The 25392-nt window shown below is 37.1% G+C and overlaps 2 protein-coding genes across 4 annotated transcripts in view; both read right to left on the reverse strand.

The window, feature by feature from the left end:
• LOC134826226 (FYVE, RhoGEF and PH domain-containing protein 4-like) overlaps positions 1–24586 on the reverse strand; it is a 434713-nt gene extending 410127 nt beyond the window's left edge. For 2 of the 3 annotated variants that reach the window (XR_010161673.1, XM_063838524.1), the window contains exons 1-14: positions 24538–24586; positions 22368–23189; positions 21655–21936; positions 21209–21442; positions 20726–20815; positions 20087–20189; positions 19863–19956; positions 19228–19346; positions 18780–18936; positions 17969–18045; positions 16846–16969; positions 16532–16687; positions 14957–15040; positions 14549–14631 (exon numbers count right to left, since the gene is read on the reverse strand). Coding sequence is in view for 2 of the 3 variants with exons in the window: in XM_063838524.1 (XP_063694594.1) it covers positions 14549–14631; positions 14957–15040; positions 16532–16687; positions 16846–16969; positions 17969–18045; positions 18780–18936; positions 19228–19346; positions 19863–19956; positions 20087–20189; positions 20726–20815; positions 21209–21442; positions 21655–21721 (1388 nt within the window). In the remaining variant the exon portion in view is untranslated. Of the gene's footprint in view, positions 1–14548; positions 14632–14956; positions 15041–16531; positions 16688–16845; positions 16970–17968; positions 18046–18779; positions 18937–19227; positions 19347–19862; positions 19957–20086; positions 20190–20725; positions 20816–21208; positions 21443–21654; positions 21937–22367; positions 23190–23289; positions 23392–24537 lie in introns of those variants that run through there. The other variant, XM_063838523.1, reaches the window with a different exon arrangement.
• The window catches only part of LOC134826233 (T-complex protein 1 subunit beta-like), a 92338-nt gene that overhangs the window by 37355 nt on the left and 29591 nt on the right, over positions 1–25392 (reverse strand). The window lies entirely within an intron of this gene.

Raw genomic sequence — 25392 nt, forward strand, 5'->3', positions numbered from 1 at the left:
ATAGATTTTAAACTCCTTTAGCATGTGATAACCAGCTGTAATTGGTCGAAATGAAAAGAGTTGTGAGACAGCCAAATATTTAGGGACATTGTTGCGTTCATATGCAGAATATAATATACAGAAAATATATCACTAAAGCTGAACATACTGTAAAACAGAATAACTTTCTAGGAAATGATAGTTGGATAATAGTTATCGACTTAATAGTTAAATGCGTCTGAATTTCTACCAATATATAAACGGTAGAGAAAATATTTATTAACATCATTCCATGAGCTGTTATAATGAAAAACCACGTGCTATGGCAGATGGATACTTGGAACAAAAAGGGGCGCCTACAGACATTATCTTAGAATCTTGGTTTTATCAAAAGTTGAATGGGCGACAGTAACGAAATAATAATTTTGAGATAATGAATTCGAACGACACATTTTTTATTTTGTATGATCTTTTTGGTTTTTACTTTTACCTTATAGGGCCGATCAATTTAGGTATTTTACGATCTTTTTGATTTTTACTGTCACCTTATAGGGCTGTAACACGATTGGCAGTGCCAATTTATGAACGTGTCGGAATTGCCCACGCACCTACTGCAAAGGAAGAGTAAGTTAACTCTACAAATATTAAATAACTGGTGATTTAATGAAATAATCACCTAAATAGGTGATGATCCATGCAACGACAGCAGAACATACGTAGAAACTACAGACAACTTTACTTTACATGGCGCTGTTACTTCTCAAAGCGGTATAAAATGTATTAACAGTTTAACAGAGTTAAAGTAGAGCCTATACTCATGGAAATGGAGCTATTACTTATTACGTAACGATGTAATTAGCTAACTTAGTGCCCAGACATATTGCACGCTCTTTAATCTTGCCGTTCTTTGCAAATGCACATAATCTTTAAAAATTTGCGCAGTAAAGCGTTCTAGTGAAAATTCGACTGATGATATATAAATGAGTTATTCGAATTTGGAGTGATTGGACTGAGACACATTTTTGATTGATGGGCTTGTTAAATTTGCCAAGATGAATTGCGAAGTTTTGGAAGCTGCAGGGTGATCTTAAGTTAGTGGCGCAGCATCGAGAGGTGCCAGGATCAAATCGTAACTAATAACTTGTTATTGGTGCGTTATTACGTAAATTATACAACAAATCGAGAACGATCAACATGTGATTACACAAAGTGCTGATCCACTGAGAGTCTGAACCTTTGTCCGTGTCAGGGGTCCTGAGCCGATATCTACAACTCCTTAGTACAGGAATTGTAACAAGCAATACATAATCAGACCTACATTTCATAGCCGACTAAGGCAGATATGTGGGCAAATCAGGATTTAGGATGACAAAATAACATTGGAGTCAAGGGGGGAGAGAGCTATATGAAGTATCGGGATTAGGCAGATTTCATAGGACAAGGACGTGCACCGATTTCGCCATAGTTTGCACTCCCGAAAGTTGACGTAACATGTCACAGGAGGATTACGGGGTGTTTATCACAGCTCGTGGTGCCGCCCCAACGTCGCCAACAACTAACTAACATCATCGCTAGACATTAGGCTACAACCGTCATCCGGAGAGACGCCCCGTCTCCCAATAATTTTATAGAGCCACCGTAATAAACCGGTACTAAGAGTGTTAGTAACACCACGGAGTGTTGCTAACACCACATTACAGTTACACAGAGGGTTAAACTTACAACATAATTGGCTGGAGTATATAACGAGAGTTGGAGAGAAAGATGTGCCACATAAGAGAGTGGGGCAGGGAGCCTTAACATAATCCTGGAACAGAGCTTAACAATAGTGCAACGGAGCATGAGGGGGCTACAACTGGCATCCAAGAGACAACTTGTGAGGGACAAAACAAAGTGTTGACGTTAAACAGAATGTCAAATCAAGATGCAAGACGAGGTATATGAGTGCATCCGATAGTCTAGCAACCACATGGCATTTGAACTGTTACATCATTGTCCATTGGACTTCACAGAAGGTGGATCAATCATGAGAGATTTAATGGATGGACGAAGATATGGATCAGGACGATTACCTCGGTTAGTTTCCGGTGCCTGGTGGGATGATGAGAGATCTATTTCGGTTCTGGGAAGAACAGGTGGTCAAAGTGCACAAGTGTTTGGACTAATCGGTAATTTTGACGCAGCTTGCAGTATTCTGTTTCACGCCAATAAAGGATAAACACGGTTAAAAAGTTAAAAAGACGATTTTAAACGATTTCAATTTATGAGCGCAGGAAAAATGCATTTACACTAAGGACCTGTGAAAGTTGCAACATCAAAACCAAGTTGCAGGATCAACCCTAAAACACCCTCAGTATGAATGTAACATTTTAGCAGTAGCCATATACTAATCTAAGGCGGTAACAGGCTTTTAAGCCAGACAGGCTCTGGAGCAAAATAGTAAAGACGAGCATTTTATAATAATAATACACAATGCAGATCATTTCCCCAGGAGATTTACATAAAAACAAGGAGGGCTAATGCAGTATGCTCTGTTTAACGGCGCCTAACAACAATGGTGCACAATATTGTGGCCCACAGTCCATATACATAGACTATTAGCCTACATTGATTTCTTAGATTTTAACAGTAGCTAAAGGACAGTGACAGTGACAGTGACAGTGACAGTAACAGTAACAGTAACAGTAACAGTGACAGTGACAGTAACAGTGACAGTGACAGTGACAGTAACAGTGACAGTGACAGTAACAGTGACAGTAACAGTAACAGTGACAGTGACAGTAACAGTAACAGTAACAGTGACAGTGACAGTGACAGTGACAGTGACAGTGACAGTAACAGTGACAGTGACAGTAACAGTAACAGTGACAGTGACAGTGACAGTGACAGTGACAGTGACAGTGACAGTGACAGTGACAGTGACAGTGACAGTGACAGTGACAGTGACAGTGACAGTGACAGTGACAGTGACAGTGACAGTGACAGTGACAGTGACAGTGACAGTGACAGTGTTCTACCTCCAGCCTACTCATATCGTCTCTCGACGAACATTAGAAGAACAGGATAATAGAGGACCTGTGAACCTGAAGTCTGCTCGTAATTCTGTAGATCCAGTTAAGAAGCGTTTGTGCAAGTTGTTCAAAACGAAGTTAAATCGTTAACTTGATCAACAATAATTATGTATTACTGTTATTTAAACTATTTAAATGGTTCTTTAAGCTTGACGTTTACGGTTGAATTTAAATAAATATCAACGATATTCAAACCTTGTTTAATGCTATGTATTTCAAGACATCCAACTCTTGTATATCACAGATCTTTATTCATCATCTATGTATAAAAGAGAACATGCTTAGGTTAAAATTAATGGATCTTTACGTCTGGAAATTAGTTAATCGAATATCATTACTATTATTTAATTATTGGTAAATAATATAAAGTGGTTTTGGGTAGACCAAGTCATTCATAATTCAATATTAACAAAAGTTAATGCAATTAAATATGTTCTTACTAACGTTGACAATATGGGACAATATGCGTTCATTATGCAATTACCAGTTGAGTGAAAGTACTATTTAATTCAAACCGACGCAGTACTCATGCCATTGGGAGATGAAATTATTGACCTATATTTTAAAAGTTATTTATTTGCAGGTGTTAAAGCCAATTCAAGTGTGAATCAATAGCATAATTCAAATCAAGTAGCTCCCAATATTTTATTATGATTTATGTTGTATAATTATATTTTACAGTCCGACTGTAATCAGGAGTGAATTTGAAGGATACAGGACCATCTAATAATATAACGGGGGAATATGATATAATAGTTTTAAACTAATTACAACACTACAAATCTATTACATTTATTGAGGACGTTACAGAAGGAATTAATTGAATGTAGTTTGAGGAGTCCTCACTCTCCTCACGTCCAATAATGGCGTTTCTCTTGTCGCTAATATTAAAGTAGCCCATGGGGTTAAGAAAAGCTGCGAGTGTAAATCCTAAAATCTACACGGTAGTTTAGTACGAAAATGATTACGGAGGGGGATCTAAAATTACCCATGTCCGGCCAACGTTATATGTCAACGATACCTGTAGCAAATGTAGGGCCGTTTTATCATTAGAAACTTCTCGAGAAGTTTCAATCAGAGAAACGATGAATAGATATTGATTGATCAGCAAGAAATCACTATGAAGTAAGCATAAAGAACTGTGGGAAATACTGATTATTGATCATGAGCAACTGCACAGGTAAATTGCTATTAGAAAGCTGCTGGAGCGATGCAAGCTGTTCCAATATTGTCTATTGTTCTTTTATTAGTGTAGGTCAGATTGAAGTAAAGGCAACATGTAGGTGCGGTAATATTTTGTAAATAGTGCGATTCCACACCTGCCCAAAACCTTTTTATGTGCGACAAATTTTGGAGACAAAAAACATCGCAATTACCCTGAACAATTATGCTGAAGTAAGCTGAAAAACTCTAAATATCATTGAGTTAGCTGACAATTTTAGATGTATAAACCAAGAATTGTCCTAACAGAATTAGATGGCTGGGGCTAGTTGAATTACTGGTGATGAGCATAATTATTAAGTATACTTGAAGTATAATATTCAGTACTATAACTTTATAACTTTACAACTTTGTAACTTTACAACATAAGATCCCTACACATTTTGTGTATAAGTGACTAACGTGACTAAAATCACTTAACTTCAATCTCTTGAGGGGTTTGATCCAGCTTGACGAATATGTTATTCATTTGCCAAGATTCACCCTCATTTGTTTTTTATCAAATATCGATAGTACTAACAGTCCATGCATTATCTGTATCAACTTGCCATCTGATAATAATAATGAAGAAATTCTGGGAATATTTTTAGGAAGAATGTCGATAAATTATTGTATTGATCTGATTCTACATGCCCATAAGACGATCATATCCCATTGTACACAGCGATACCAACTTGAAGTGCACATATCTGATAGAACAAATAACGGCCGATGGTGCAACAAAATACATTGCCTCTGGATCGAAGTAAACAAGGGACATGTAAATTGTAAAATGTAAATGACCGGTTTTAGTATTAGAAGTTGAGGCCGGGAAGAAGAAGAATACAAAGTTAGACGTTGGTAATTGCAAAATAATTACCGCGGAAAAGCCAACCTAGAATATTAATAGTGTCAACGTCAAAGCTAATACTATTCCTATTGTTGAAGTTAAAGTTACAACTTTTAAAGTTTATGTTACTACTATTGCTTCAGTTAACGTTTGTATCGAAAAATTGTAACTTATTTATATTAAACGCCAAAAGCGCACAGTTTATGTAAAGGTGCAGTGTCCAAACATTCCCAAAAACGAACCTAACCTAGAACGTAACAATAGTCGACTCATCGGAGGTAAAGTATGTATACTCTTCTGAAGAAGCCTGCAACCAATTGCTCAATTGTCGAACTCCAATTCTTATATGCCATGAGACGGCGCGTCGAAAATATTGAATTTGAATCAGTCTTAAATAATCAGTATAATTGTCCTCCAGTCTTGACTACTTGACAGTTCTTTAAATATTCTAAAACGCGAAGTCATTTGGACATGTTTCTGCTTAACCACAAAGCTATTAAATTTATGATTTCAGGCTAAATCGTTGAAATTATTTAAAATTAAGATTTTCGACTTGATAATTAATTATCTTCGTAAGCCTGTTGGAAGCCGTGAGCCGTGACGTATATCAGCTCTAGTTCAAACTGGTATTACTATTAGTCGCTGGTTATCCAATTTGCTGTATTAAATTATCAAAATTTTGATTTTTTAACTATGTATATTAGCTTATTACTCTGTCAGATTTGAGGTTGCTGAGTAAAACTTCAACGATTTGTACGCATCGGAACTGACGTTCGGTAGGGTCAAAAGGAGTTGATATTAGTTATTATGAAGGTTAAACCATTGAATAGTTAACCACCACAATTTACAGACCCTCCTAGCTTTACTGACAATAATCTCACAAACAATTCCATCAAACTGTAATATCAAACTTATTAAGATCTACAATAATATCACCAACCAACTTTTCATATAAAAGTTATCCTACTGGGTCACGTAGGAGCTCAAAAGAGTGGCCATAACTGCGATGTTTTTATAAATTATAACTTACCGACTGGCAACAAATGGTCTTAAGATCTAGGAGATGTCCAGTGAAGCATATGAAATAGTCGTTATGATCACTGAAATTGGTGATTTAATTAACAATTATCAGTAGTCGGTACTACAATAGAAGCTTGACAGAAGAGGGACTCTATCACAGCTATTAACGAAGAGTACACGGCAATTTGAGGTGATCAAGTTCCAGTTATACGTAGAGCAGTCCTGTACATCCGGTAGTAGTACAGAAGAACTATTTGTAGATATTGGTGATTATATTAGTAATTATACTGGTGATTATTATTATTGTCAGTTTGACAGATGACACGTTGTGGTCAATGGTTTTGCCGCAAAATCATATAGAAATAGTACATATTATTATGAATAGTTTTATAACGCTTCAGAACTATCTTTTTTCAATAAGCTTCACTAAATTTCACTAAATTTCACTAAATTTCATTAAATTTCACTATGAGCGACTAACACTTCTTTACTTGATTATTTACTGGATATGGGCTATGGCATATGGACGAGAAGTAGACGCGAAACTACAAAATAGAAATGTTGATGAATTTAGATTATTCACCAGTAGAGAACTACCCAAACAAATTCTGTCAGAGGAGATCAAACACAGTAGTTTGACATCGGCAACAAAGAAAAAGATAATGGCGACGAAATGCGAGTAAGAAAAAATGGATTGTATACAAGTGAATTTAAAACAGCAGAGCGGTAGTGAATGGTTAGGTCACGTGAATTCTCAGTCACGTTCATTAGTCAGCCTAGAACTGCCCTGTAATACTAAAGCTGCAAGGTTGCACTTGGAGTGGACCAAGGCTTAATTGGGGTCACAAAAGATTGCGTGATGCTGATCATACATTTAAACAATCTTACGACGATTAGGTGAGGTTAACAGGCACCCTAATCTTTGTTGTTGCTTTATAATTAATAATAATTAATTATAATTTGCAGTTATGATTATGAAGGATATTAACGAGTTGTCATACTCGACTCCATGACATACTTCAAAGTAAATAATTTAAACGATCATATTTCCTAACAATTACAAATGATGTTTTCTTTCAGCAAGAAGGCAGTGGATGGAAATATAGACCTTTTAGAAGGGGTTTACTGGTGTTTATATATTAATATTATGTTCCTCATTTTCCTCACAACAAACGGGAAAGAAACAAAGAAATATCAGCTCATTCTCAGAAATATTGTCCAGTCGAGAAGTTCGCAACTTAATCATACTTCAATAATCTGAATATCGAAACAAGATTAGGTCTTATATTCCGTGTAATAAGATCGTTGGTCATTAGTACTCTAAATACCACCATTTCTGGTAAATAAATGCACATGGTTTTACCTGTGCTACCTGGCTCTGACGCAGACGGGAGGAACATAATTGAACACAACTTTCTTTCAGATGGCTCCTAAATTTATCAGAGAGCATAGAAGGGACGGTTTGAGGAAAACATACCATTGACTACGCAAGTACGCACCACTAGTATTTACTTATTTAGCAACGCTGAGAAACTGTTAACACATGTAATAGCTACGGTTTTGAGACCAGACACGCTAGTTAGATAATCGATAAATCCTGAAAATGAGTTGGAAATATATCACTTTCAGCTAATGGAATGTTCTAGATCTGAACCCAGAGGAAGATGCTTTTGAGTCTGGAATATTCTGAGCCTCCTTATTTACTTGTTACATCTACGTGAAATGAGATGAAGAGTCCAGCTTGCGCAACTCTAATGAGTAGCGGTGGTCACCACCACCACGTATTGCATTCAAATTAACTAAAAATCTTTACTTTTTGAAGCAGTGCAGCGTGCGGCTGCAATCAAGATTGCGTCAAACCAGAAATTCATGAAATTTTCTGCAAATATTCACCGAACATTACCGTCTCAATCATAGAAGATTATGTCATTAAAATAACAATGCAAACTTTATAAATGGTTAAGGGTAAGCTTGTCCACTGCCCTGTCCAGGCACCAAGAAAAATCTGAGAAATCAATATTTAATAAAACTTCTTTGACGCAATTAGCTTAAGCATGAAGGAAGTTAACATTGCTGCCAAAAGAAGTTGACAGACAACTCTCTAAAAGCTGCTCAATGAGGGGCTACTCTGAATTAAGTCATCCTTCCACTGTCAACATAAAATCTGAGGAAGTAGACTCTACAGTTACTTCCTTAGATTTCAATAAATACCAATAAAATAGAAACCGACAAAATAAGAGTTGGGTGATTAGCGAGACTGTTTCTTGAAACATTAAGCAAATTATCAAATCACAGTGATTAAATGGTCAATACTAGATGTTGAACATTAGCTGCCCAATAGAATGACTAGATTCATATATTCTGATGGTTAAGCATTTTAATTTATGATAGCTGGCAACTCTCACCAGCCATGCAATATATTACTTGTGAGCATTTTGTGATCGCCAATTCCTCAACTAAGACAGAGACACACTTACTTAGGTACTTTAGTTACAGAGGAAATTAGAAATTTAGTTACAGGATCTACAGAGGAAATAATCAGAAATTTAGTTCCAGGTTCTACAGAAGAAATAATTAGAAATTTAGTTACAGGTTCTACAGAGGAAATAATTAGAAATTTAGTTACAGGTTCTACAGAAGAAATAATTAGAAATTTAGTTACAGGTTCTACAGAGGAAATTAGAAATTTAGTTACAGGTTCTACAGAGGAAGTGATTAGAAATTTAGTTACAGGTTCTACAGAAGAAATAATTAGAAATTTAGTTACAGGTTCTACAGAAGAAATAATTAGAAATTTAGTTACAGGTTCTACAGAAGAAATAATTAGAAATTTAGTTACAGGTTCTACAGAGGAAATTAGAAATTTAGTTACAGGTTCTACAGAGGAAGTGATTAGAAATTTAGTTACAGGTTCTACAGAAGAAATAATTAGAAATTTAGTTACAGGTTCTACAGAAGAAATAATTAGAAATTTAGTTACAGGTTCTACAGAAGAAATAATTAGAAATTTAGTTACAGGTTCTACAGAAGAAATAATTAGAAATTTAGTTCCAGGCTCTACAGAGGAAATCAGAAATTTAGTTACAGGCTTTACAGAGGAAATAATTAGAAATTTAGTTACAGGTTCTACAGAAGAAATAATTAGAAATTTAGTTACAGGCTCTACAGAGGAAGTAATTAGAAATTTAGTATCAATGCACCGTGTTCCTTTTTGATAATTTAGTTTAATTTTAGCTAAGATGAGAAATTATCATCTAGTAGGCCATAGCTTTTGGGAGGACCCATGAAAAGTTTATATGTAAATCAGAAGTGAGTTCTTTAGTCTTTACTGCGAAATTTGAAAGCGAGTGTACAAAATATCATTGAGATTGTAATTACCTAGTATAAAAGACGTTTTATTAGCATAGACTTTTCCCAAGCTTACAATTAAAACAATTCCTTGTACTTGTAGCCTGTAGGCGCCAAATGATATAAAAATATTGGCTATCATAATTCGTATCCTGCAAAAGATCCGAATGTGAAGAGAAAAGTGGGTTAATAAACAAAGAACCCAATTTTCTGTCAATCAACCACGGAATTAAATCGATTGTGAAAAAGTCGATGATCTTGAAATTAGAAAGTGGGCGCCAAATAATAATTCTTCATTATAAATCATCCGTAATTCTACCTAGTCTGAATAGCAAACAATAGAACCGCAGCCCCCACCAGGGTCCAGGGGTGGAGCTAGGGGGGCGCAGCCCCCCGGAAAAATTTTGCGAAATAGGGTGTTTTAGACGACATTTGGCATTAAATAAATTTGTAGGACAGCAATAAACTGGGATTGAAAAGAATAAAGTACTCACGTAAATTTGGTAACTTCACAACAGCAATCTGCATTCTCCAATCAGAATTTACGACTTACTCAGGCCTCATCGTCGTAAGATTTTGACATTTCCTACGGTCTGGGGGACACTATTGACTATTTATAGAAGTCTTCTAGAATGTTCGCTTGGATGTTATGACAGATATTTACTAATCCACAGTTCAAATCTTTGACACTGACTGCAGTCATAAACACAGACCAGTTACCAGGCGGCCATGGGGACTAGGGGGCTTATCTTTTTTCTGGGGTTCAATTTTTTCGGGGGGGGGGGGGGGGGGGGGGCTGCAGCCCCCTAGAGACAAGTTCAGGGTTGGGTTCAGGGTTGGGGTTAGGGTTTGGGTGGCGCCCAGATATACTGAGTTAGAATCAAATTGTGTAATGTTACAAGTTTATTACTTCCTATAAGAGGGTGTTTGGTTCCCCCTCAGGCCTCGTGTTCATGTTCAAGTGCGTATCATGTGATGATTAAATAAACCAAGACTTAATTGATACATGTTTCGTATCCCGCGCGCGAAAAGTGGCATGCAACGTATGTCAAAGACTTAATATTGTGAAATTTCATTATTTATTAATATTATCAGTATGGAGAGGGGAGAGAAATCGCCGCGCGTTATGATATTATTAGTATCCTTACAGTGGGTGGGCGACAATTGACCCCCCGACAATTGACCACCCGACAATTGACCTCCTGACAATTGACCCTAACCCTAACCCTAGCCCAAACTTTAACCCTAACCCTAACCCAAACCCTAATTTAACCCTAACCCTAACCTTGTCGGGGGTCAATTGTCGTACTGAGCCCTAGATTTCGCGACAATTGACCCCAGTGTAATTACATAGGGGGTCATTTGCTGTGGGGTCAATTGTCGGGGGTCAATTGTCGGGGGTCACTTGTTGGGGGGTCAATTGTCGCGGTACGTTCACAGTTACTATTGTAGCTTAAGATTCGACATTTGTATTGCTTGTATTTCTTGTACTATACTGATTGCAGAAACAAAACAGCATAGAATTATAGCACACAAGCATTTCGATGGACTTATTATATTTAATCAACAGCATTTTTTGTGTCTGAACTCAGTTTGCATAATATGGAATGAAACAGGGAATTTATACTTCAATCAGATCGACAATAGATATTGGCTATTGCAAATACAACATATATCCAGAGACATCTAAAATATTTCGGGAATTGAATTATACCTTTCAAAGCTTAAACGTCTGCTGTTCAGATTATATCTGGAATTTAGCTGGGCTGGCTACATCTATACTTATTCCACGTACCAGTTGCACCTGCTTCTCCCTGAATATCACATACTGATACTTATTACTCGAACTCATAGCCATGATAAATTATAACTGGTGATGCAGTCCACAAGTCGGAGAAATTCTACGAGCAAAATGATAGAATGGAAACGAAGCAAAATCAAAAGTTAAAAGCTCTCTGAAATGTTTTACCATCCCACATGGAACTCTAAAGTTAATGAACTTTATTGTAGAAAACAATGTTGGCTCACTTGATCCTTTATTTAGCAGAGGAAAAGTTAACTAACTGGAGATTCAAATTAGCAACGAACCAGCTGCAGCAAACAGGTTTAATATCACGCCTTACCGGCGACTTATCAGAACTTAAATAAAATTATCAGATAGAAGATATTGTAAGGATCAAGTTCTTGTATGATATAGATCTCTTGCACGATATAGATCTCTTGCACGATATAGATCTCATAAATCATTATATATAGTTCAAGGGAATTTACTGTCAAGTACAATACAGCGATGATTCATAAGAACTAGCTGACGTTTTTTGTAATGATTAAATTCTCTGTTGATTTCTAGGGGTTAGCCACCGTGCAGATCAGTGGTCGACCGGGGCCGGCCCCGGCCAAAATCACAACCCCCGGCCCTTCCCGGCCCCGGCCAAAATTTGGCAATTCGCCGGGGGTAAACCCCGGCCCCGGCGGCCAATAAATTTAACCCCGGCCAAAAACCATGCATTTGCCGGGGGCACAGCCGGGGATTTTATGAATGATTTTGGCACATTTTTGAAAAAAATCAAACACAATTTAATGGTAATTTTGAGATTTCAAAGTTGAAAAAGTTATTGTCTACGTTGGGTACGTTTAAATATAGAAAATACAACATACGGCTTAAATTAAACTATGGCTAGTAACATAAAAGCCGTGGTTCTTCCTCAGTATCAGACTTTTCAATTAATCGTCTCCGAGAAATTTGCGATAAAAAATACGTAGAAACTAAAAAGTAAAAATACTGCACTGCAGCTAAAACTACGGCTCAACGTAAACTACAGAGCCTAACATTAATGGTAAATTTTTGTGAACCGAGCCATATTTGGATGTGGGATTACTTTTAAATCCCGAGGTCCAGATAAAGTAGCAGCTGAGGGTTATCCTCAGTTCCGAGTTGAGGATTAAATTAAGTATGGATCTCAATTAAGTATGGATCTCAGGATAATGAGGATTATCCTGAGTTGGTTCACAGCACGAAGTTGCGGTTTAATCCTCAAGTCGGTGAGGATAAGCCGCACCTCGAGTTTAATCCTTCCTGATTGCATCACACCAGCCTAAATTATTATCAAATTTATGTTTCAATTTCTGACTTCAGTTTGGTAAACTACCCCCGGCCCCGGCAAAATGGAAGATTTCCCGGCCCCGGCCAATTCTCAGTGGTCAGCCCCGGCCCCGGCTATATTGGGGCTCCCTGGCCCCGGCCCCGGTCAGAATCCTACCCCCGGTCGACCACTGGTGCAGATTGTCGAAGAGCAAGAAACAGAGTCTTTACTCCGATATAAGGCGATGGTGTCGATTGAAGATTGAATTAAATATCAGATTATCAAAATCTGAATTATTTATAAGAAATTAAGAACGTATTCCGTATGTTTACTTGTGTATCTGTTCTTAAGAAAAAGCTCATCCTTAATACTCGATTAATAACAGATAAACATGAACATAGGGAGTTGCCGCTGCCGTTTAGTCTCGAGTTATTACCAACAGTTATTACCAACAGTTATTACCAACAGTAACATAAAGTTCAGAAAATTGTTGCAAAATATGTGATTTCCCGTCGTTTCAAATTTTCATGAAAAAAAGTTCACAAAAACGGAGAAACGGAGAAACTAGGCAAATAGTACGAATCTGTAACCACATGTTGCTTTCGAGTCTACAACTAAGACAATTTGCAGATTAATAGGGATTGACCGTCCCTGGAAGTCCCTGTCTCGTCATCGTTAATCCGGAGGGGTTGCACCAGGGGCGGTGGTAACAGAACTTCAAGACTCTCGGAGTCTGTTGTCGATATCTATGTATAATATAATTATGGTATATAACTTGGGAGTCTCTCTCTCTCTCTAGCAGCAGGAGTTGGAGAATGGGAACGCGTTGTGAAAGCCACCGCAAGGAAGGCTTACCGCTTACTGTCGACGCCGACCAATCAAAAGAAGATTTTGAGTCTATCACATTTTGATATTAACGTTTGATGGATCACTGCAGATTTGTGAAACGCCTGCAAACTATCTGTGTGCGAATAATAGATCGCATGCTCTAATACATTCAAATTTATAGACAAACCGTGACAGTGACAGTCACCAAATATTATTTATAATCAATCAATCATTGTCATAAAAACTTGTCTTAAGTCTGATAATGTCAATAAATTTAAATGCTCGGTTTTAACACATTCCACTATAAAAATAAGTTCAAATAATGATGACTGAAACACCACTAGAATTTACTGCAAGATCTGTAGCATAAATGTCCGTTCTTTGTCACCACTCACCATCTCTGAACTCAAGATATTTGATAAAGTAGTGTTGAAATTGGACCATGTCCACTTTAAACGGAGTGTGCCAAGTTACCCAAATCTAAATAATGTTCGAATAAAATAGATCACCATACCATACGGCATACGACCTCCTGCTTCGTTGATTCCCCTAGCTAAGAAAGGGGGCCGACACTCCCAGTAAAAAGATAACATCTGATCGCAAATAACTACTAACTGTACTACTCATGAGTCATGCAACAAATCCGTCGATATAATTATCATGGTTTATCTATCGAGCCATTGACAATATCTATATATATATTATATAACCATGTGCATTGTGCATGGTTAGAAAAAATGTTTCCACATCTTTATCGATTGTAATGTTTTTGGTGGTATGATTTGGAGGAGATAAACAGACACGAGTTCAATTTATAAGTAAACCTGAAACCACTGGATGAGTGGAAATTTGGCACCAAATTTGAAATTTTCGAAATTCTTAAAATCCACGGGAATGTTGTTGCGTTTGTGCGTGCCATCGCTATAAGCGTGATGAAAAAGGTTCAAAATATAATCTTCGCGCGTGCGCTTTGGCAGTGCAAAATTAGCTTCCTATCCGGCAAATTGCCGTTATAGAAGCTTTTACTATCATGACAGTATGATATATTGACATGATAGTCAATGTAATGCTTTGTTATTTTACAGTTGAGTACATTTTCTCGAACATTTCAGCCCTGTACATCTATATCAGATTACGGAAAAAACATTAAATAATCATGAAAAACTCACTTTCCCCCGAGAATAAAGGAACTTTTCTTCGTGATGAGCTCAAAGGGGTAGGTCATGTTAGGGTCGCTGTTATCCGCTATACTCTGCAAATATGTTGGAATGTTAAATGTATGGTGTTGAAGAATTTGTTCGTGATTTTATGTGACCTTTAACCTTTAACATTCACAATTGTGGCAATGTATCCACTTAGCATGCGGAGGTATTTTGAGAATTTGTTAAAACCTAAGTGACTAATCAGTGGTACTGTAAAGCAATTTTCAAGGTATGATAAATATGTGTGGTTCATGTACAAAGCAAGTGAAAATCAAGTTAAGTCGCAGCACGGACAGTTGCACTTGCATTGCACTTTCGGAGATTCAAACTATGTATAAAATGTTATAAAACACAAAAATGTAAGAACCTGCTTACCCTCAAGTCACTGACGAAGATCTTTTTGTTACATTTGTATTTACCGTGACCCTCTATCTTGCATATAAGTATCACATCACTAAACTGAAACACACATGGTGAGGAATAATCATTTCAAACGGGTGTGAATCATTCTGTGGTTACACAGTGCACACTCAACTCAGGGGTGTAGGAAGCGGGGGGGCAGGGGGGGCCGTCGCCCCCCCATGAAATTTGGGCAAGGGGCCAAAAAGGGCCAACTTTTTAATTTAGGCTTTTAAAAATTTTTGGGAAACATTTTTTTCCCCCGAAAATTTTAAAGTCAAAAATTTTCAAAGTTTTCTTGAAAACTACTTTTGTTCATGTTTCATGCTACCCTGATCATTATGAGCCGAAAATATTTTTTTCGGTTTTCGAAGTCCGCACCTACCCTTCGATATACGATTTTAAACTCGTGGGTTCCCCTTTGTGATGCGATCTCGGAAGGCAGGCCTCCCCTTCGTAATACGAGCTCGGAAGCGGGAGCTCTGCTTTTAGAGGTACGTATCGTGAATGACTCGGACCGAAAATTTTCTAAGTCAAAAATTTTCAAAGTTTTCTTGAAGTTGAAAACTACTTTTGTTCATGTTTCATGCTACCCTGATCATTATGAGCCAAAAATATTTTTTTCGGTTTTCGAAGTTCGACATACGATTTTGGACTCGAGGGTTCCCCTTTGTGATGTGATCTCGGAAGGCAGGCCTCCCCTTCGTAATACGAGCTCGGAAGCAGGAGCTCTGCTTTTAGAGGTACGTATCGTGAATGACTCGGACCGAAAATTTTCTAAGTCAAAATTTTTAAAAGTTTTTCTGGAAATTACTTTTGTTCATGTTTTATGCTACCCTGATCATTCTGAGCCGAAAATATTTTTTTCGGTTTTTTTAAGTCCGTACCTACATTCGGAAGGTTGTGGATGTAATACTGATTGGTTTCATATACTAATTATAGAAAACGTAATATTTGGCCCACAGATTTGAAGGAAAATACACGAATTTGGTTCTCAGATTTAAAGGAAAATTCGCAATTTGACGCGGAGAACTGAAAAAATCGCGATTTTTCGTGAGGCCAGGATCTGAAAAATCGCGACTTGTCGCGGCAAACGTGAAAAATCGCGATACCGCACATGCTGCAATTTCCTTTTGTCCTTAACCTCGAAATTCAGGCTTTGGCGCGAAGCGCCAAAAAATTCAGGCTGTGGCGCGAAGCGCCAAAAAATATTTAGAATTTGGCCCCCCCATGAAGAAAATCATTCCTACACCCCTGACTCAACTCATTGTTTAAGAGAGTCTTTACAATTCATGAGATCATATTACAAATAAAGAGTGCAATCAGGATAAGATTTCAAATTATCACGTTCTTGATACTCATACATTAACACTTTGTAATGCCTTCTTATATTGAGATACATGCGGTGAAAATCATCCCGTTGTAATAATAGTGGTACAAAATAAAAAGCTGCTCAGCCTAAAAAACTTCTAAAGTTCTAATGATTCAGAGCTGTTTATACTAAAGTAATTTAGTAATTAAATTTATTATTATATACCGTCTAACTCTTACCAGGAATATAAATCTGTCCTGTATGTTCCGTCTACTCATTTTCATTATTTTCCCATGTTTTATGTAAACCATGGGGGCCCTAGTTTCTTGTTTCTCTAACGTCAACCCCAGACCGCTCACGTTACTTAACAGCTGTGATACTAGCTGGAAATTCTCCTGAACAGAAAAAATTATTGATGTAACAAAAGCACGGATTTGTGGGTAAGATAGAAAGCAATATTTAGAAATAGACGACACTCTTTCTTTCTGTTCACACAAATATAACATTTTCATTTGCAACGTAAAGTTAAACTTGAGGATCTCAGGATTATTACCAGTTTAGTGATGTTATCGTTGGCTTTGTTAGCAGCGAGAGCGACCTTGTCCAAACTATCTTTAACATCTGGATAATCAGGACTTGTCTCGTCCAGTCTCTCTATGTACTGCTCTAATAACATCCTGAAATACAGTGGCTTACACTAACTACCTTACAGGGTCAAGTAGCCTCTTCTCAACCGTTCAATCTACCCTGTCATATAATAAGACATTAAAAGTGCAGATTTATAGCCAATGGCTATGATTCCCATTATTTGCTAGAAATTATCTACTGGATGCTTCTTTGCATCTTTGATCACATGAGGTCGCAAACCTTGTCACGTAAGCTATTAGAATTGATTCGAATTGTCGGGGTTTATGAGCATATTTGCTCTGACAGTCAAATTCCTGGTTTGTTCTGATTTCTCGCAGCAAGGGATCGCTCATTACTCGCAATATTTTACATAACCGATCATAAAATTGAGCATTTGACGCAGTTGCAGTCTACAGGAGTGACATATGTAATCTTAGAGTCAGGTTGAGACGACTATTAAGTCGACGCCCAGCCTCATACAGCTCCAAAAACACTGCAAATTTCCTCGTTAGATATGAGCATTTTTATGCAGCAAATTGGCTCAGCAATAAACTGGAAGATAAGAGTCAGAGAATATCTAACATGTTGGCAATCAAACAACATTCATATAACAGTCCAACAACTATCTAAACATATTACAGCAGCTAGAATGTTACGTCATTTACACCCTCCTCCCATATACATATTATCACCAACTCTTCTATTCGGAAAAGGGAGACTTTTAATAGGGTGAGTTTGTGATAAATCGTTATAGACCAAAACATAATAGTTATAAATAAACGGTCGTATCAAACGCCCTAAGAGTAGAATACATGTCCAGTATTCAAACGCGCTAAGTCAGTGTAAACTGTAAAGTATAGGCACTTCCGTAGAGGAGACTTAGTGGGTGGTATTCGCACTCAACTATGTGTATACCATTGTATAAGAGTAGAAACTGAGAAGACATTCTGCATGAAATGCAGCTTTATCTGAAGAATTCTAGAAGACTTTAGAAGCACTAAATTCGTTAGAATTCACCCAAAATTCAAAAAGGTGTTTCTCAGACTGACCTGTATCTTGGTATCCTCTGAACTGGACCCAACATGTGTTGTGAGATTTTGAGCTTCTGGCAATGTTCATCATCTGCCTGGAATATGATCAGTATTGTAACACAACATCTACATATAATATATAATATATATTATATATAATAATATATATTATATACTAGCAGGAACCCGTCTAACCCCAAAGTGGTGTCAAGAGACAGCAATATTTAGGCGACTGTATTGGCACATGTAAAATGTAAATGTTTTATACCCTTAACTTTATATTCGTTTATTTAATTAACACAACACAGAAATTGTATCGCTGTGAACAAACTGAACATCAATGTAAGATGGTGCAAATAACAGGTCGTATTAAAGTGTAATCAGGCGCTAACATCTCCAGACACGTTAGGTGCCCGTTTAATCTGGTTTAATTAGCACAAGTAAGACTGGATTATATTATAAAACTAGGTTATATTATTACTGATGAGTGATGACTTAACGACAACACACGCTCTTTTATAGTATAATACTGATATGTTATATATTGTGTTAGGTTAATGGAGTACACGAATATGCTGAATTTATCCAACATTTATTAGAACTTACTACACACTAGACGCCAGACGGAATGAGTGCTAACAGGTACGAGATAATTTAATTTTCTTACAAGATAGTAAATTAGTTTATTTCAGGCCGTTTTCAAGATAACTCTACCCTAACTTCAAGGAGAACTTACAAATAAATAGTTGCCTAAATTTGTAATGTAACATTCACTATAATTATACTCAACAAGGTTCAAATCCTTGATCGAAATCGTATACATGCCTACCTCTAAATCTTTGACGATCTGAGAGAAATTCTCGTTTTTAGCGGACATCTCATTAAGGGTCTTAATGGCATTCTCAAACTTGGCCATGTAGTCGGTATAAAGCTGGAAGTAGGGAGCTATGGACTTCATTATATCTCCTATCCTCGGACGTAACTGCCTGGGTGGAATGAATAATCACGCTAGAAAACCTATTTATAATACATTTAGTTCAAATTTCGGGATTTGTCATTTTATTCCCAGTTTTCTAAGACCGCTATTTTTATCCACATATCCGTTGGTTTAAGGCTTATTCAGTAATTCGATACACCATAATGTAAACAACTTAATTATGTATTATGTAAGCACTAAAGCTATGAGTAGAACTTTATACATAAACGGAAAGTCAAAACAGAAAGTGTAAGATATCACATTTCGATTTACGAGATAATTTAAGCTTTTTGCAACCCACCAATTTTCAATTCTATCTTTGAGCCTATCTCGTAAAACCACGTGAAGATTCTGTAACTCGTGGGTGTTTATGAAGATTTCTCTGATAGTCTTGTCGGGGAACATGTACACCCCTTCATCCTGAACAGTGAAATTTAATTTACTTCAAAGCAAATATTAAATAATATATTAGTCAAGGAGTGACGCAATGGTTAGTGTGATTTAACGCATTTGAAATAAATTGTTCTGTCAAATTTGCGGAGTGTTTTGCGGAGTGTTTGCGGAGTGTTTGCGGAGTGTTTTGCGGAGTGTTTGCGGAGTGTTTGGGGCTGCTTGTTCCCAGTACAATGTGACGTTAGTTGAAATCATGCTTCAGAGGTTGAGGAGGTGAGCAACAGTTGAGGTGATCTAACTCTGAGCTAACACTGTATTATCACATATCACATAATGGAGAGATAATGCTTTGAATATGATCTAAGATATTATACTGAGTACACTAATACGTTGGACAAGCTCCAATCATTTGAAAGCAACTGTGTGCTTATGTCTAATGTCTATGAAATTCAGTAGAGTTGAGTATATTTTATCTATTGAAATGATATTGAATTTTAGCATCCAAGTCACAAGTAAAAAAGCTATCGTGATTTAATAACTCACATCTTTTAATCTATTTCTGAAAGTTTCGTTGATTAAAGTTAAAGTTGAATAGTAGGCTTCCTCTGTCGTATATAACTCTTCGGCAATTTTAAACCTGAAATTAATTATTAAAAATGAAATTTACTGGAAACAGTTATATAATTTGAATGTTCAATGGACATAGCCCATGGAATGGTAAAGACATTTGGTTTTGAATTATATTTATAATAGTTCTGGAATTTTACCTCCTTCTTTTGTTTTTCTCTTGGGGCGTCTCTTCTCTTCGTTTGGTCATTTCTTCCTCGTAGGTTGCGTCGTGTTCTTCTTCCCCAACATCGCTTTCCTGGTCTGACGGAGTTTTCATGTTAGTAAATATAATACTGTTACGTTACCTTAGAATACATTATTTTATTTGAATCCTAAGTTATAATAGCCGGCAATTTGAGGGGCACTAGTGAAAAGGTATGAACCAGAAAGGTGGCTGATTGGTTAATGAGAAGTACTGGAATACTGAGTAGTGGAGGAGTGAACTAACCTTGTGTATCACACTCAGAAACTGTGTGAACTAACCTTGTGTATCACACTCAGAAACTGTGTGAACTAACCTTGTGTATCACACTCAGAAACTATGTGAACTAACCTTGTGTATCACACTCAGAAACTGTGTGAACTAACCTTGTGTATCACACTCAGAAACTGTGTGAACTAACCTTGTGTATCACACTCAGAAACTATGTGAACTAACCTTGTGTATCACACTCAGAAACTATGTGAACTAACCTTGTGTATCACACTCAGAAACTATGTGAACTAACCTTTGTATCACACTCAGAAACTGTATGAACTAATCTTGTGTATCACACTCAGAAACTGTGTGAACTAACCTTGTGTATCACACTCGGAGACTATGGGAGCCTCGTCCTCACTGGACGATATGTCAGAGAGAGCAGAAGATCTGTTACTTTCTGGGACACCTGACGGTTGAGAAACACGTCAGATTGTGTGTGTTGAGAAACACGTCAAATAGTACTAAAAGTAAGAGTTCGTTAAGTAACCAAAATTTATTTAACCTGATGACGATTAAAAAGAAACAATTTAACTTTAAAGCTAGTGAAGAGTATTAAAATGTACAACCTGCTAGTGAAAGACAACAAACGAAGCACGAGATAACTATGTTAGTATCAAAGTCCACAGTTCAATCTGTATCACATATGTAACTGAACACTAAAATATCAATGTATAACTATGCGCTAAGCGGAAAAAGTGTTGAAAACAAAGACAAGATAAAATAAGCGCAGTGATTGAAGCTGCCAGGGATAGCAGAACAAAACAACGCCTAGTGACAACACGTAACTGGCCTAACTTACTAAGTCGATTATCTGTTGAGATGTTGGAGACCGTAGCTAGAGGGTTGGCCCTGTGGTCAGTGGGTGTGAGTACTGGGTGTTTCCGTAATACCTGGCTCTTCCCATCCGCTCCGGCTGAACTCCTGTTTCTTGTCTCTGGTGTTTCTGTTGTGCTGTTTCCGTTGATTTTAGGGGGAGCTGTGACTGAGATCTTTTTGGGTTTTTGGGATACTGGCGGGCTTGCTTGTCCCTGGCCTGAGTGAGTTGGTACACAATTCAATATCGACCGGAGAAAGACAAGAAAGCGCGAATTAAACATATCACAGATAACAAATGGGACAAATATTTCACATTTTGTGTCACACGGCTCAAAATTTATCAAATTTCAGTACACATACATGTCGGTGAAATGTTATACGCCTGCAGCGACCAGCGACTCAAGTTCAATTTTTGCATACTACACTTACTCTCGAACATCATCCTGATGTTTTTGAATTTGGAGCCAGTTCCATCACCGTCAGATATGTCTGCCATGGCTGAGAGTTTGGGTTTCGGCTTGAGTTTTGGGCGTTGGTTTGAGGTGTACTTTTTGAATATTTCTTGTTTCGTTTGTGATTTAAACTCGAGCTTCTGTCTTAAAGCTGAAACTTTGTGGCTGAATTGTTCGTATGACTTCTCAGTAACAACTTTTCTTTTTTCAATTGGTGCGTCAGAGGTTTTGTCACCACTTTCACTTTCGGTCTCAATACCTGAGATAAAATAGAAATAAAATAAATGAATCCATTATGACTTGATAATGAATGGTTTAAATGAGTTTAAAAGCAGCATATCAATTCCACAACGCTGCTTGTTATTACTCCGCACAAATACTAAGCATATTGGTGGATATCGTCAAATTGCCGCAATTACGTCAATGATGTACACTTAGTCTTAATTACAATTGTACAATTACATGTTGTGTATTTAGCTCTATTTACATGGAAAAGGTGTAAGATCGCATAGGATGTGGGTGTGGCACTTTTAGTTAAACTCCAATTAATTGTGAATTTTAGGTTAGCAGCCAGGGCCCAGGGTGCAAAGTTTCGGGGTTCGTAGCAAAGTAAATGAATGTAAATAAAAATTCGACAGCAGAGTGCAGACGTCCTGTGACGTTAATGTTTGCTTACTTTATTTAACTCACCCTCTTGTGTCTCTACAGAACTGTTTAAAGCTGTAGTATCAGATCTATCACAAACAGACTCGACGTCTTCCTCTGTTTTAGTCTGATCGTTATCTTCTTTACCAGCTCGATGAACTGTTTCAGAAGTATCTTCTGGGTGAACTGTTTCAGAAGTGTCAGCTGGATGAACAGATGCGGGAGCTAAATCAGTTGGTTGCACGGACTCAGTTGTTGGTGAAACTGGTTCGAAGGTAACTGGTGCGAAGGTAACTATCTCTCTAGATTTTGAGAAGACAGGTAAAAGTAGATCTCCGGGTTTACTGTGATAAACAGGAAGCTCGTTACTTTTAACAGTGTCCTGAGGTAACTTTAAACAGATGCTGTTATACAAGACACTCAAAGAATCAGAAGTGTCTATCTCTGGGATTATATCAGTATACTGATGTTCAGCAGGATCTGCAGCTAAACTGTCAGACCTCTTATCTCTGAGATTATCTGGATCAGTGTAGATATTATCCTGCTGCTTGACAGAAGCTCTGTGATCAGGATATGATTCACAATCTGGTATTTTATTCTCTTCAACAATCAAACTGTGATCACAGTAATCGTACTCACTTCCACTCTCGGAGTCCGAACCTGATATCTGATATCGATTCAGAGAGATACAGTCGATATTCTGGTAAATAGGATCAGGAGATACTTCCCAGAACTCCCCCTCCTCCTCCTCAAGGTAAATACTAGGAAGAGAAACTGTCCTGGTCTTGGTTTCCTCGACTACGGACCGGGAAAAGAATGCCCCGAGCTTCTTAAAACGGCCGACACAGAATCCTTTCTTCTGAGAATCTGAAAAGGATGGCCTGTTGGCTGTTTGCAAGCGTGAAGTTCAATTTTTGAAATTCGAATTGTCATAATGTTTAATAAATAATAGTTTGATAATTTAAACCTTCTTCTTTGAGAGACATAGCGGCAAACAACTTATTTAATATGTAGACCGGAGCAACGGCAGTAGAACATAAACAATAACTGCTTGAAAGCGGAACAGCAAACGCACAAAAGCTATGAAAAAATGGGTGACTGATATTGGGAGGTTATCACAAGGTTGATGGTGTCAAGTTACAAGCTTTAACGTTGCAAGAGGAAGCAAAGTTCATACCTCCACATGATAGGAGCATGTTCGCTGCAAGATCACTGTAATGTGATGTGGAAGTGGGCTTGGAATCTTTTACTTGAGTAATTCTCGTAACAGTTCGGAGGAACGATGGTCGATGACATATAAATGACAAATAAGGATGGTAGAGTTTCAGTTTTTAGGCACACTTACTTCGGTAACTTAAATTATTTATCCGATAACTATTATTTTTATTTAATTACTTTATTTCGTTGTCGATTATACTCAAAATGGACAGGTTGCAGATCTAGTAAGGACAGTGCAGATAGTAAGGACTCGAGCCATCGAGATAGATTAATGGATATATTAATTAATTAATAGATTAATGGATATATTTATCTATGAATCTCATTTGTAAAACAGCTCAAGTAGTTAGTATGTGTTCTTGCTACAGTGGTACATTGTGATATTAATGATATGTTTCAATCAATTGAGTGACTGGATTCATAGCCTAGAGCTCTTAAATAAATTACACTCAACGATTTGTCAACACTGGAAAACATCGATGATGGGTGATGGAACTAAGATGATTCTTGGTGACTCCAACAGATTTGAGTCATTATTATCTCAGAATTAGATGCACAGAGCCAGGTTAGCTGGTATGATTGTCCACAATTCATGAAGCACATTCTTTCAGGTTCCAACTTACATTTCAGTAATCACTTATCAATGTATCAATAATTCTGATAATGTTAAATTCATTCACAGGTTCATCCTTGGCTACTGTACATTGTACAAGAGTCCTTCTCAATTCTTTACAGTGGCCAAACACTATACTATACAGTAACGGTGCTAAGACTTCCAGAGTCAGTAGCAGCGATTCATATTCGACGATTCTCAATACTTTTACGGCATCTTTTTACAAAAACCAGATTTTGGCCATTTCAGACACTCTCCCCCTCTATGAGCTATTGTCAAGTAGCTTTTGAGAAGAAATTACAAAACTTTTCAAAACCTTACCTCTTTGGCATAACACGTGAAGTGTGAACGATTCTTAAGTAAGTAAACCTATTGAACACTCACCTTAAAAGACGAGATACCACTATTGAATACTCCAACATACCTAATTAAAGGATTAAGATTAATCAAGACAACAAAAATTTCAAGATGATAAAACAATTCTTTATTAATTATATTGTTTACGGAGGGGCCAATATTTGATAACAATCTGTATATTATAACTTTTTTAAATATTCTAGATAAGGAGAAGAAATTTTAAAAACAACAGCCACAATTGGAGATAACAATAAAGGGGGGGGGGGGGGGGGGTACCACTGTCCATTTTGTCCATTTTGTCTTTGTCTTTTTTTACATTTTTTGTGAAGGACAGTGTTTTGGGGACAAAATGGACAATACTAGGGACAAAAGGGACAAAAGGGACAAAAATTTTGGACAAATGAGACAAAAAATTAGACAAGCTCAAATGTAGAGAATGTATATATTCTACTCGACATCAACAATTTAGATTTTCATGTCAGTGTTTTGCTGTACTTAGAATCAACTGAAACCACTGAAGGGACTGAAATAAGCAGAATTCATCAACGGCATCACATAAATAAATGTGTACACGGTTCAGTCAATATTTCATTAATCCCATTAATCAAGTGGTGATATCAAAAAAGTCATCATCTTTTAATATCATAACGCTCATAGCGGCCAGAAGCAGATACCCAGACCCACACAATTACTTACAAAAACTTATGACTGAAAAACACAGCTGAAAAAGAAGCTAAATGTAAACAACTGTGGAACAAGAAGGAACGCTTCCTCAGACACAGGAAGCATAAAGAATCGACACCCTGTACCCTATCGGAAATCAGCGACTTCTCTAGCTCATCAGACGAAGAGAGCTGTTAGCAAAACGAAATTGTTAACAAT

The sequence above is a fragment of the Bolinopsis microptera genome, chromosome 2, assembly GCF_026151205.1.
Source record: "Bolinopsis microptera isolate Bmic1 chromosome 2, MBARI_Bmic_1.0, whole genome shotgun sequence".
Lineage (NCBI taxonomy): Eukaryota > Metazoa > Ctenophora > Tentaculata > Lobata > Bolinopsidae > Bolinopsis > Bolinopsis microptera.